This window comes from Gracilinanus agilis, chromosome 2, assembly GCF_016433145.1.
Source record: "Gracilinanus agilis isolate LMUSP501 chromosome 2, AgileGrace, whole genome shotgun sequence".
NCBI classification, from domain to species: domain Eukaryota; kingdom Metazoa; phylum Chordata; class Mammalia; order Didelphimorphia; family Didelphidae; genus Gracilinanus; species Gracilinanus agilis.
In genome coordinates this window covers 636,086,334-636,101,350 of record NC_058131.1, presented here as the reverse complement: position 1 = coordinate 636,101,350, position 15,017 = coordinate 636,086,334, and the positions used below count along the sequence as shown (strand labels likewise).

At 36.1% G+C, this 15,017-nt stretch overlaps 1 protein-coding gene across 4 annotated transcripts in view; it reads right to left on the bottom strand.

Moving 5' to 3' along the window:
* The window catches only part of TACC2 (transforming acidic coiled-coil containing protein 2), a 213,406-nt gene that overhangs the window by 18,063 nt on the left and 180,326 nt on the right, over positions 1-15,017 (bottom strand). For 2 of the 4 annotated variants that reach the window (XM_044665637.1, XM_044665636.1), the window contains 6 exons: positions 13,720-13,835; positions 12,616-12,781; positions 10,820-10,960; positions 9,789-9,878; positions 1,838-1,981; positions 1,282-1,358 (listed from right to left, as the gene is read on the bottom strand). In XM_044665637.1, coding sequence (XP_044521572.1) covers positions 1,282-1,358; positions 1,838-1,981; positions 9,789-9,878; positions 10,820-10,960; positions 12,616-12,781; positions 13,720-13,835 — 734 coding nt within the window. Of the gene's footprint in view, positions 1-1,281; positions 1,359-1,837; positions 1,982-9,788; positions 9,879-10,197; positions 10,961-12,615; positions 12,782-13,719; positions 13,836-15,017 lie in introns of those variants that run through there. The other 2 variants (XM_044665638.1, XM_044665639.1) reach the window with 2 other exon arrangements.

Genomic DNA, 15,017 nt, shown 5'->3' with positions numbered 1-15,017 from the left:
TCCTAAGGGATACAGAAACCAAGGGCTGGTCCCAGAAAGTATAAAAGGCAGCTTTAGCTTTTTAAATATTCTTTGTGGGTTGAGGTGGTAGGGCTCAACCATAACATAAATAACAGGATGCTGCTTTCTCTTAACTTGACCAGGAATCATTAGCCTACCCATTATTAAAAAAAAACCTCTGATATTAGTATAGGGTCTAAAGTTGTCAAACAAAAATGGGCCATTGGAACTTCTTACAGCATCCTTAATAGGTGCTTCTTCAAATTCCTGTTACCATCCTCAAAATTTCACTGGGCTAGCAGTTTAACTATAAAAGGTTGGGTTGTATTTTAAAAACAGACAGTATTTATAGTTTTAGCTGTGGCCAGAAAAACATTCAATCAGAAAATAGAAAGCATCCATAGGAGAAAGAGATACTTTTGTTACCTAATGTATATAAGGAAAAGAAAATGCAGTCCATAAGACAGTCTAGCTGTCTTATCTGTTCATTAAAATTGTAACAAATGATGTATTTAATCGTTTGGGGAGTAGGGAGTAGGTTCGGGAACTAAATTCAATAGTTTTCCTTCAAAAAGACTTCATGTGGACAGATCCTATATTTTGTGTATGTATGCATGTATGTATGTATGTATGTATGTACCACAAAGAACATATAATATTGAGTAGAGGAAAGGTCTAAGAAACAGGAAGATCTGGGTTCAAGTCCCATCTCAGATATATATTAACTATATGGCCCTCTCATTGCCTCTGGTGAGCCCCTAGAATTACAAATTGCAAAATAATTGTGATCTGCATTAATAGAGGGAGTTTCCTACGCTGATAAATCACAGGTCTGGACTAAACAAACATAACAAATGGTAATTCCAAAGAAAAAACAATGAATTTTGCACATAGGATTTTCCAAAGGTAGAAATAAAAGAAAAGAAACCAGTAATGATACATATAATCAATAATGATTACTCACTTTTTTTTAGAGGGAGTCCAGCTCTATGATTTCACCAGTGTAGAAGACTTTCATTGTGGAAACACCTTCCACTGACACAGATGAACCACTCATCTGTAACTGAGTCTTAGAAAGCTGTCTGAGAGGCTAATAGTTTGCCTTTGGTCCCACAACTAGTAGGTGTCACAGGTAGTATTTGAATTCAAGTCTTCCTGATCCCAAGGCCAGCCCTCTAGCCACTACTCCAAGATGTCTCACATGGTTACTTATAGCATAAGAATTTTCAGGCAACAAGAAGATAAATCTTTCAACCTTGGCTCTTGAACTTAATCACTGACCTCATTTCCATCACTTCCCGTCGACTTTCTTCATACTTGTCTTTCCACTCTGAGACCTCTCTTTCCTTTGTGATGATCTAAATTGAAGGAGGAGATATTTGATAAGTCAGTCTAGAGACAAGTAATTTTCACAGAACTTGCAAGATATATGAAGAAATAAAAAAGCAACCAGTTAAACATGTCTTGAGAGAAACAGCCTACTCCAATAAAGCTGCACTTCTGATTAGTGAACTTTGGTGAGAGAGAGAGAAAAAAAAAACTAATTTATATCCTTGGGCAATGCCCAATCACAGAGAAGTGAGATTGAGAATATTTTTGGCCACAAATCCAATTGAATTCCACAGACACATTTCACAGTGACTGTATTGAAGACTATCAAAACCTGGCTTCCTCAATCATCCCTCTTTTACCCATAGCATTTAAAGTAAGAACAAAATTGTCAAAGATGAGGTCTTGAACTCTACACATATATATTTCTTATTTAAATGTGGTGGCAACCAGATCTTTAATGAGGCAATCAAAGGGGCCACATCTCCAAATCCCACATTGGAAATACCTCTTCTCTAGCGATTCGAAGTGATGCATCTATATCCGATTGTTGATAAAGAAGGGCTGGAGGTTTTTCTGACTCAGAAGTCCCAAGGCGAGAGTACAAGGCAGTTTTAGAGATGGGAACATCTGCTGGGAGGGCAGCCTCTCTCTGTGGAATTGTTAATTTTTTAAAAAAAGTAAACATTAATCATAAGACAAAGAAGATCACATTAATCTGGTTCACGAACAGGTCAGTTATAATGTGTATGTTTGGGGCTGGGGGTGGGGGGCAGGGAAGTGGTGTTTAGTTTGGTTTTTTTTTGTAAATGATGAACACAAAAAACTATGAGAAAGTGTGAAGGGTCATGATAATGGATGGGAAAACTGTGTGACAACAATCCACGAAAAATCTATCATTGTGCACCTGTGCTGGAAACAATGAAGTTAGATGGGAGTACAGTTTGCTTTTAAATAGACCATATGAGAAGTCTGTTTATCATATCCATTTATCAGGAAGCAAAAAAAGTTTAGACAGAATGAGTAAGAACAGCCAGATTCATTATCTAATAGGATCCTACTTCTTTAACATACACACGATAGAAAAAAAGGAGGGGGAAGCAGATGTTGGATTTCATTCTGTTTTCTCAGTTTGCAATAGATGTGTATTTTGATCACCTTTGCAAGACTGTCTACATTTCAGGACTATGCATTTCTCCTGTGAGACTCAGCTTCTAGATCATATGGCATCTATGAGGTATTCCCACTGGAGTAACTTTCCATCAGATCAGCTTCCTAAAACATACTATATATAGTCAATCAATTTGACCTTAAAAAGCCATTTTCCCAATGCACTAAAAGGTAGGCTGATTATAGCTGGCTGAGGCCATGCCTTCATCATAGATGGATTTACATGACAAAGAATTAGAAATTGAAAAATTCAGTCAATTACGGTAACTTTTTTTTTAAATATGTCTCAACAACCAGGTTCCTCCCTCCAACCCAATGACCAGTACTTTCATAAGTTGGATCAAATTGACCAGGAATCTTTTCAGTATGAGGTTATCATAGAACCAAGATGGTGGGTGATCTTAGAATGTTAATAATAACTTTGTCCTGTGATGTCCCCTCCCAGCCTCTAACATTCTACTAAATGATGCTATGACAATGTTTGGCACTGTGAAAGCATGTGAAAGCATGATGCTATGTGCAGTCACAACAGGAACCAGAGACTAGTAGAGTAGATTATGGAAGTAAATAAGCATATGATTTTCACTGCAAAGAAAAGGATAAATCAATCATGATCTCAGTCCCATTCATTAACTTTTAGATGTTGTTATTTAATCTGAAGCTGAAAATATCCACTCTGGCTGCCAAAGTTGAAGAAAGCATAAAGAACCAGCCCAAATACTAGCACTGCAAGTAATGTTGGCAGGTTGGTCTCACTGGTTCAATGAACCTCTCACTTCATGGAGAAATAAATACATGAGAATAAAAGGATCTGCCCTATCCCCTTGGTCGTTGTCATACACAAACAAAAAACTATTCTGTGATGACACTATTAAAATATTAGTAAATCAAGAAAATATGATATCATTTAAAGGGTGATACATATAATTTGAGAATTATTGATAAATAGTTGTATATATGAACAGATAAAGAAGGTCATATCTGGAGGCACTAAAGGATAAGTTCACATTTTTGGCCATTGGAAAAAAATTCAAGGAGATGCCTTAGTACTGGTTGAATTATTCTGATGCAAATACAGATTGCCAAGCTTATTCTTATTACACTAAGGAAAATTTTACTTCAGTAAGTAAATATAACAAAACTGAAACAAAAATTTAATGGATAGGACTGGAGGTGTTGAAGCAATTTGTTATGTCTAGTTAGTAATACTCATGCAAGGGAAATAAATGCTTAAACTTGTTCTAGAGGTGGGTTTCTATTGCTTTGGTTTTATTATGATGATTTGACCAGGAATACTCAGCTATGAAAAGACTGCCACACAACATGGAGATGTGGCCTAAAACAAATTCTTCTTTATTCAAATGGTGGTTTACCTAGATCTCAGTCCTTAGGATTGCAGAGACAAATTCTCCATCATTAGTTGCATGCAAATATAATCCCCAAAGATGCACAAGTTTGCAAAATTTTAAGGAAGACTAAAAACTCACCGATATCTCATTGGGGAGAATATGACTAAACTATCGGGGAAACTACAAGTGCTCAAATATCATACGTTATAGAGGTAAACTACTTTTCTTAAAATGTTTTTCAATTTATTGAGTGTAAGGAAACTTTGCAGGAAAACAGAAGATAAGAAGACACGGATTGAAGCTAAGCATGTGAATGCAAGTTCATGAGCAAAAAACTTCTTCATGAGGCTTAGAGGCTCACAGATCTGGAGCTGGCAGGGATCTCAGGTGTCACCTAGTCCAAGCTGTGCACTTTATAATTGGGGAAACTGAGGCACATGGAGGTTAAAGTAAATTGCCCAAGGCCATGAGGTAGTAAAACATCAGTGGTAGATTTGAACCCAAGTCCTCTAACTCCAAAGTCAGTGCTCTTTCTGTTATATCATGTTATATCCTTTATACTATCAAAAATTTATTTGTCTTCAGGTGCTAATTGTTCATGTCACAAAAGAAAGAGGTTAAGGTCTTAGAATTTTAGAATGTTTTGAGTTGGAAGAAGTCCTAGAGCTCATCTAATCCAACTCCCTTCCTTAATGGGTGTGGAAACTCAAGCCCAGTAAAAAAAATAAAGAAACCTGCCTGTGGTCATATTATTACAATGATTAAATATGAATCAATTTTGCCTGAATATAAATCAAGCTCCCTAAAGCATAATCCAAAATTAATTGAATTTAAGATTTCTTTCTAGTATTAGACTGAAAACGATAGTCAGAAATTGATGAGCTTTCAAAACAAAGGAAAACCAACCCTGCTGGATACAGAGATTCACTATCACCTTTCATAGCAGCCACCTGGTGTTTTCTGTAAAAGAAGTAATGGTCTCACAACCAATTTGAATGAGTGAATGTACATCTGTTGGTTAATGAAATGCAGTTGCTGCACTCTGGGTTTCCCTGACCCCAAGGAATTCTCTTTCACTGAAATGAACAGCTTTGCCTCTCATTTACAGTGTTTTAAGATCAGATTGAGATTAGGTTTTTGCTCACTCACACAATCCTGAAATAGCTCTTTCAGAGAAACAAAAAAAGCCAACAGGCTCACAAACTAAGATCATGAATCATGGCACCTTGATGAACAAGTCTGGCTTCAAACAACAAAAGTTCATGAATCACACATACATTGTGACTGCCAGCCTGGCCACAATCTATTGGCACTGCTGATTTCTACACACCTACCCAACTGCTTGCATGAATAGATCTCCTGATGGCCTATTATTTGACAAAATGAATGTTCTTTAAGTGAGCCTGGGGGCCTTAGTACTGGTTGAATTATTTTCATAAAAAATAATAACGGGAACTACAAAGCGCAGATCTGATACATTTGTTACTAAGTATAACAAGCTGATGAATTCTTCTGAGTAGACTTACCCAATAGGTTAAAAAAAATTTTTCACTAAAAACAAATATTTTCATTTCCTTCAACATGTCCTTTTTTGAGGGGGGGAACCTGGAAATTGTGATTTCATCGGTATAGGAAAATCCCAGGCTGGAACCTCTTTACATCTTTGTAAACAGGCAACTTAGCTGTCTTAGAAATTTGCTTAACACTAAGAAAATGAGAGACTTACTCAGGATCACACAATTCATATACGTTAGAGAATTGTAGAATTTAGATGGAATGGGCTTTAGAAGAGATCTCAGTTTAGAGTTCAGGTCCCCTTGAAATCAGGCCTGCTCCCTGTCTATGAGGTCATGCTGCCTCTCTTTGTTCCATTATTCTTAAAAATTATCAGGAAGATGAAAATGGAAAATATGATAGTAGGCTCACATAATAATATCTCATTCACATTAAAATATATATAAAATTATTTTCATGGATTTGACCAAAGATCCAGTCAATTTTGTTCTTTGGCATCAAGCAAACAATAAATTTAAATAGCAGACTGATTTTTTTTATTTTTTAACAAGTTCTCTTACAACTACAGCAAGAAAAATTACTGAAGCATCCAAATGATACTGTCTGCTTTAAAGATATTGTATCCAGATAAAGCACAGAAATATTTCTTTGGAATAGTTTCAATATTTTCAGTTTTCAGTGGAAAAGTCTTAGGCATCATCAAATAGTTACACATAGTTAGAAAGAAAATGTAAAATCTTGCCCAACTTAGTATACCATCCATGGTACCTGTGGATTAATAAAACTTAGTGGGTTGGAAAGAAACGAAGGCATTTGATCAAAGTTGTCTGGGACTGCCAGGTCTGGGGAATCCTTGCATTTATACTTACTGCACATACACTATTATACTATACTAATATATACTATTACACTATTACTGACCAGGTGGAGGAGTTGCTATTGTACCTGGTCTGGAAGACCAGTCACTGACTCCAACTTCAAAAGAAAGGTGATAGTAGGCTTCCTGCCTGTTGCACATTCTCAAGGGTGCTCGCTCTTTTGTCTCCTATTTTTCCTTGCTTGCCTGTCTTACACTAAGTCCTGGTTCCTATGAATGGTACTCTCCTGTCACTGATGATTCATCATGGTTGGAGTCTTCTCTCAAATGTCAGGGTCTTACAATCTATTGTTTCTAAATGACTGTCCTATCTCTCCTTTCCAGCTTGACATAGTGTCTGAAATAGTAGGTGGTTAATAAATATCTGTTCCACCTGATTTGACTGCCTGCTTACCTGGCATCATGGTCTCAAATGCTTCCTTTTGCTCTTCTAAACCTAGTTTACGAACCCCCACCTTGTTTACTTGTCCCAGTTCTACCTAGATCTGACAATACCCATTTTGATACTGTATCTTATTTTTTAATGATTTTTATTACTTTTTGTGATTTGAAATTTCACCTTTCTGTCATTGGGGAAAGAATCTTAGAGGAATAAATGACCTTCATGGAAAATAAAACATTTCTCCTAATAGTATGTTTCTTATTTTGTCTATTCCACAAACAATCTATTCATTCAATTATTTGGTGAGACACGTAATTACATCTTTTTAATTGAGTTTTCCTGTTCCAGAAAAGCTAGTTGCTTTTTTAATCAGGATCAGTGAAATGCATAATTGAAATTAATCTCACTCACTGCTAGTATCTCATGCAAACCTGTGCAGAAAATACATGATGTTTCTGTCTGTAAAAGTTTGCAAAAGTGCAAACTAAAAACGAGAAAGTTCAATGTCAAATGTGGTCACATGAATGAAGTCTCTTTTTAAAAAAAAACTGAATTCAGTCAAACCAGATGTTCACAGAAATAAGGATAAAATTCCAACCAGGCATTTGATTTCAATTGATGTTTCCTGATGGAATGCTTCCTTTTTAATGAAAGATAACTCTGCTTTTTTCCTGAAGGATCAACTACGCTTCTATAAGTAGTGTCAGTCTAATGTGGAATGAAAATTGGGTCTACTCCACAAACCATGTGCAGTTCACACCACATCATATCTCATGATCCCTTACATACACATAATGTTGTTTTAGTTCCAAGTGATCCCATTTGAATTGTTAAAGATTAAAATGACATAACCTATATTATGTCACCTGCAGATAAAATATGTAAGAAGAAGAGCGAACAGTATAAGGAGCTGCTATTTTCTTTCTTGATGCATCAGCACTTTTCAGAAACTAAGTAGGAATTCTGTAAACATATGCTACATAGAAGAGAATACAGATCCACTTGTACACAAGCTAGAGAGTCAGTGGAATTTTTATTTTATATGAAATAAGCTATTCTTGGGTTATTTCAGCTTAGGAAACAAGGGATAATTTCTCTTCAAAATCATCAGTTCCCCAAAGGTCTAAACACCATAGATGGTTGAAAAAAGTTAAAGAAGAAAATAGGGCCCAGAAAAATACTTCTTCCACTCTCGTTTGAGTCTATTTCTTAAAAACTATATCTTTATAGCCTTGGAGAAATAGCTTACTGGGTTAGACCACTGAATAGTTTCAAATTTATTCTTTAACCTTCTCTTTTTTTTACACAAATTCAGAAGAAGTTCAAGTTCCCAGCAATTTCTGTCCAGTAACAACAAACTGAATCATAACTTGAACATGAGCTATAATTCCAAAGGGGTTGGAGACAGCTAGTCTCATCAATATTGATTACAAGTAAGAACAAGTATTCAGGGAAATAGTCATATAAATTCACTTAGGTAAACTTTCAGAGACAAGTCATTCTAAGACAGTAGAGATAGGTACCTATCTGAAGCAATTTCCCAAAGCTTTGGAATATGCTATTCCAAAAGAAATTAAGTTAGCAAGGGAGATATTGAGGTCAAACCGACAATTTTCTGTTTTAATAATAAAAGGAATAAGAAAACTGCTGGCTAGTAATTAACACTTCAGCCTTTTTTTCCTGGGTCCAATTCCCTCCAATCTGAATATTGGAAGCCATAAGCATTCTCATTAAATTGGGAGAGCTCTCCAAGATAATAACAGCACACTCAACTTGTCCATGTGCATTGTTTAAATAATGACATTATAATCAAACAACACAAGTGTATCTCCTACTGGCGTGTCACAAGAAAGTGGGTAAAAAAATAGCATTACACCATCAGGAGTAGAACAACTTGAATTAGGATGGAAAGAGCACTAAATTAGGAATCAGGAGATTTAGGGTCTGGTCTTAGCTGTTCCACTGATTGATTCATTGCTTATCCTTGAACAAGTCACCAAATGTTTCTATGTCTTGGTTTCCCTCTCTGTAAAACAGGAGTAATAACATCTGCCCCAATTCACTGTAAAGATGGAATAAAATAATAAATAAGAAAGTGCTTCAAAAGTCTAGATAGAAGATATTTTTACTACTTTAGTTATCATCTTTATTGTTGTGGTCATTATGATTATGAATGCCAATGATTAAAAACAACAAAGATTATTAACCCTTTAAAGCAGTGGTTCCCAAACTTTTTTGGCCTACCACTCCCTTTCCAGAAAAAATATTACTTAGCGCCCCCTTACAGTTATTCACCACCCCCAAATGCATCTATGGCCATCACCGCCCTCCTGGTTTGCTGCAGCACCCACCAGGGGGTGGTGGTACCCACTTTGGGAATCACTGCTTTAAAGCCTAGACTTAGTCTCTATTAGGATCAAATCTCCATTATAACTATTACTAAAACATACAGAATTTTAGAGCAGAGGGCAATAGATATCACTGAGCTCAACTTCCTTTTAGAGATAAGGAAACTGAGATCCACACAGGTGATATAATTTGCCCAGGGCCTCAAAGAGCTGAGACTAGAAACTTCTGCCCCTTTAATCTCAGACTACAACTGTCTAGGACCTGAGAGAACAAAGCTCTGAGTTTCTAAACTTTAAAATCCAAAAAATGAGCCCTCTTTCTCAAAGACAGACAACTACACTATACAATTAATCAATAAATAATAAGCACCTACTATGTACCAGGTGTGAACACACACACACACACACAGACACACAGACACACACACACACACACACACACACACACACACAGCTGATCAAGAACCTATATTGGATTTTCAATTTTCACTGAATTAATGCTGGCATGTAACTCCTGAACAGTACTCTCACAACATATAAGAGGAGTCTGGCTCAAACCAGAGTCAGGCAAACTTCAGTGGGATTTGGCACTTGAGAGAGAAATCTGTGGGGACTGTGGATTTTAGGTCCCTTCCTAGGAACAATTTCTCATAGTCGGATTAGAGGAGGGGGGGGTCCCTCCTCTTCTATGGACATGCTATTTGGCAAGTTTCTAGCACCACACTTGTGCCTCGTGGTTAGGAAAGCAGCCTCCTGTTTCATTATCAGCACGCATGGCACACCCAGGTAGCATTGCATTCCAGGCAGGGAGCAGGTACCTTGGTATCTAAGGAACCAAAGGAAGCCAGGGCAATCTGTCTGGCTAGCTTCAGTGCTTCTATCCTCATGACCGCAAACTCTAACTCCTCCTGTTAGATGGTGGCGTCATGAGTAAACCATGGGAAGAAAAATGCATTAAGACAGGATGTAAATGTGGTCCACATCCAAGAATGGATGCTACACGTAAACGTGTTGGGATGACAACTCAGAAATAACACACAGAGTCAGTGCTCTTTTCATGAGAAACACCTCAGCAGCCCAAGACAGCAGAAGGCTGAATTTTTTTTAAATTAAGAACAATACAGAAGCCTTTCAAATAAATAACTGTCCAGAAACACAAACATTATATGGATAAAGATGAATTTTTTTGGTAAATTTTCTCTTTTTCTAAAGTTTTTGGTTGTTTTTCTTCCTTTTCCTACTTGCCCTAAAGTATATTTTCAATATAAAGTTTCTTAATAATTTCAATTAACAAAACTTCATCTCTCACACAGCTCTCATAATCTCTTGAGATTTGTTCAATAAGAGACTCTTCTCACATAGAGGAAAGCAATTCAAATCACCAACTTTAAATTAGATGGTAGATAATTATTTTGATTCCAGATGTTACACTGTGTCCAGATGTTATTGCAATGGGAGTCAGAAAAATTGTCGTTTATATAAATAGCTCACTCAAGGGTGATTTATTATAGCCTGTTCAGTGAATAAATTACTAGAAATGTCTTTAGGGAAACTGAATGACCTCTGAAAAATGAAGCCTTTAGCCCCATTTCCAGATTTAAAAGGAATCATCTTGTTAAGAATATAATCACAACATAAGCATCATTTTTGACATCCTTAGGGGAAAATATCTATCTCTGGGTGTGAAGAAAATATTTTATTTGGAAGACTTTTGGCCATTCCCAACCTCTTATCCCCTTCTTCACCCCCATTTAAATCATTTGGTTTTATGTTAAAGGGATTTTATTCTCTACTGAGGTGTGATAAACTTTAGAAAGGAACACTGACAGGTTACACTTGGGCTACAAACCTGAAGTTTCTGAGCAAAAATTGGGGGATTCTTTTCTGCTAAATCAGGCTCTAGATATTCAAGCGCATCACATATTGAGGTTTGATGAGATATCCTATTGAGGAGAGCTTCAGCAGAGACATAGGAATCTTCAGGAGCTGTCTACATGGTAAGGAGGATACAGAAAAGAAAATAGAGGAGACAAAGAGGAAGATCATGTCTAGGTAAGTATCATCTATTGACCTGACATTTTTTATTTCATGCTAAAGAAATAACCAATTCTTTAAGGACGATAGCTTTTTTTTTTTTTTTTTGGTCTTTATTTTTTAACCCATACTTTCTCTCTTAGAATGGATATTATGTATTGGTTCCAAGGCAGAAGAGAAAAAAAGGCTAGGCAATGAGGGTTAAGTGACTTGCCTAGAGTCACATAGTTAGGAAGTGTCAGGTCAATTTTGGAACCCAGAACTTCTCATCTGTAGGACTGTCCTCCCTATCCACTGGGCCATCTAGCTGCTGCAAAATAGGTGTTTTGAGTTTGGTTTGGTGGAGATGAGAATTATTTGCTATTTGAACCATGTTGATAGCTAACATCCTCTCTCCTATAGCCCATTAGTAAAATAAAAACAAAAATCAGTATACTCTTTGATTATTAGCTGGAAACTGGATGGGAGCAGCTTAGGGTTGGGTAAAGAGAAGGAAATGATCCATTTGTTGATATTTTGAACTATAAACTAAGTAATCAATTTATGATCATTATAATCAAAGTAAGTGAAGTTTAGCTAGAGAGGTAGATAGTTTTAAAGATAAGAAAATATATTTTCACATATAATAATTAAAATAGTAGCTGGCATTTATATAGTACTTTATGGTATGTAAAGCACTCAACAAATCTTAATGCATAAATCTTAATCCATTTTACAGATGGGGAAATTGAGGCAGGTAGTGGTTAAGTGACTTGCCCATGGTCACACAGCCAGCATCTGAGGTCATTTGAACTCTAACTTCAGTTCTTTCTGACTCAAAGCCCAGCACTTTGATCCACTAGGTAACCTAGATGTCTCATTAATTTCCCATTTATAAAATGGGAAGTTAATTTTCATTAACAAATCAATTTAGCACAATAAAAGTAAAATATTAAATCTTGAAGCATACTCTATTTCCAGTAAATATATATAAAATAATGGGTGTTACATAGGAAAATTTGAAAATTGGAAAAAATAGGAAAAAAAACATTTCTGATACTTAAGAAAGCCTGTGGATAGCAGGGGAATGGATTTTTCTGTGTCAAGCTTCAAACTGTAAACACTATTACACCTGAGCTCTAAGATCTCAGTGTGTGAAAAGAGAAAAGAATCTTTTTTTAATGGATCCTAATGGGGTCCCAAGAATAGGACAACCTGCTGTTCACCTCAAAAGAATATTATCTTTCTTCCCTAGCACAACTGCTAATGGTCTAAACTATCATCCTAAAAGAACTAGGAAAAGTAGAAGATCAGCAGATGAATGCCCAGGTGAAAATTCAATTACAAAGAATTCAAGTAGAAAGTAGTAACATCATCATGGTAAATAAAGCAACAAGAATTTTAAATAAAATAGATTTACTTCTAGAATATTGTTCTCTCCAAAGATGGCTTATTCAGGTAACTATGGCTTCTAGGATAAATTACTTTAACGTGTTGAGAGACACAACAACTTATTATTTCTAGGCTTTGGAACTCACTATTTATGCATTTTTGAGCAGTGAGATGTCGTTTTTGGACCATTAGATAGATACCTGTGCATTCATGGGGTCTATATTCTAAATCACCACTTACTCTTTCAAGAGCATCTGAAGTTGTTCCTAAGCCCATAGACTCTTTCTGGCTCGATTTCTCTGAAGCCTGCAAATGTGTCTCTTGGTTTGGAGCCAAGACTCTTGAGACTGGATGCTGGATTTTCATTCCAGCATTCACCAGAGCTTCTGTTTCTTCAAAACTTGACCTAAGAGGGGAAAAATGTTGCTTATCCTTTTCTTTATCCAGAAATCCATCCAAAATCATAGTGAGCATAAGATATCGTTTAGGCTTTCTAAGAATATTTAACTTCCAATTGTTTTCTCCTTGAAAAAGATGGTAGCAGGGATATTACAGTTTGGTACATACAACAGTTTGATATAGACTCCATCATGTAGCTATATGGTGGGACTAAGTGAAAGGAAGATCCAATCTACACCTGGAAGGATTCAGGGCTACTCTTAAAGCCTCAAACAAGTTGAGGGGAACCAGCAGTCAGCTTCTACATCTCTTCTGGCCAACTCCTTTTCTTAAAGATTACTAGCACCTAGAGGAAGAAGAGTTCAAGGGATCATGAGGGTGTGGGTCCAATCTCTCTATTCAGGGACAAACAAAGTAGGAGTGGAAGAATTTTTTTTTCAGCTTCTTCAAATGTTCACAATTGGAGCTGAGACATTGCATCTATCTAGAAATGCACTAAAACAAAATTGAAAGAGAGGAGAAAAGTCCCACATATGTATTCTTTAAGAGATTTTGATTTAGTTCAAAGCATGCTCACTTCAAATTGAATTTATCAGATATGTTAGGGGTAGAGGTCAATACAGGACCACCTCATTAAGAAGCAATAAAATGGAAAGAAATATATAAAGACAACAAAATAGGGTTTTGGCACTACTGCCTGCTTTAAATTATAATTTTCATAGCCTGTCTGGATCTTGCTATCCACCTTGTATTGGAACATCCCATTTGGTGCTATCTTCTCAAACAGAATATAAATTCCTGGAGAACAGAGTTCTGACTTGCTTTTCCTTTTAGTATTCCCAGTACTTATCATAGTGCTAGGTACATAGAAAGCACTTAATATTTTTTCATCCATTCAAGTAGAAAATATTTAAGTATTACAGGCTCCTTATTAGAATAATGTACCCTGAACATGGAGTTGGGGAATCAGATAACCGAACTGGAGGAGATTTGACTGGACTCTCCTGAGGGGCATCGAACATAAGATACAGAGACTGTTTCTTCGGGGTGCCATCGTCATGCTGTGAAAAGAAAGGAAATTAATTCCAATTATTAAATTAGTATAATCTGGGTAGAATTCATGTGTTAAAGCAACTTGATGGCAGACAAGAGCAGATTATGGCTAAGACAATTCATTATTAATATAAAATCTTTTCTTCCTTTATCAAGCAACCAAATAATTATAACAAACAATAACTGGATCTTAAGCTGATTATTTAATATAGCCAATACTTATACCCTTGATTCTGGTAAATTTCTCTGAAACTGATTCATATTCAATATAGTCATTTCCTATTTAGAGTCTATTCCACTATGGGTCAGTCCAATTTGGGAGCCGATAAGCCTTCAGAGATGACACAGGAAACAAAGATAGTAGTGATGACTTGCAGGTTCCCATTTTACAGAAATAGCATCATATTTCTTTATCCCTAAATGTATAGGTGTATTGAAAGCGGTAAAGAAGTAGAGTATGTAGGAGATTGGTGGACCAAGAGCCACAGATTTAATAAGTAAACCAACTAGAATTGATCAGGGATTTGGCCCACTTAAAAAAAAAGGAAAACAAGAAATACATTAAAAAATATAAACCAGGCACAACATTCCAAGCCAGAAAGTTCAAATACAGAAGAGTAACACATCTATTATAATTTATTCACAAGGTTCAAAAACTATGGGAAAAGAGCTTTTCTAGAGCAGGAATACTTGGCTCAGTCAACTAAGTATAGGGTGAAATGGTCATTCCTCTGAGCCAGTCAACTGCATCAGAAGTGGAAGATGAAGTCCCAGAAGCCTTCAGAAATTATAATTTAAAGCAAGCCAGAGGAACCAGGGAGTTAATCATAGGTCAGGAGGTGATGAAGAGCTTTTATTCTGCCATCTTTAGCAATAATGATAATGATGATGATGATAATAACAGTAATAATAGCTAACAATTACATAGAACTTATTATGTGCCAAGCAAAGTACCATGCAAAGTGGGCTTAACAAATATTATATAACTGAATCCTTACAAAAACCCTTGGCTATTATTATCCTCATTTTATAGATTAGGAAACTGAGGCAAACAGAGATTACATGACTTGACCAGGGTTATAAAGGTATTAAATATCAGGCTAGACTTGAACTCAGGTCTTCAGGCCCAGAGCTATATCACTGTGCTATTAGCTGCCTTTTTAAGGTACATATCCCTGAGAATAGTTATA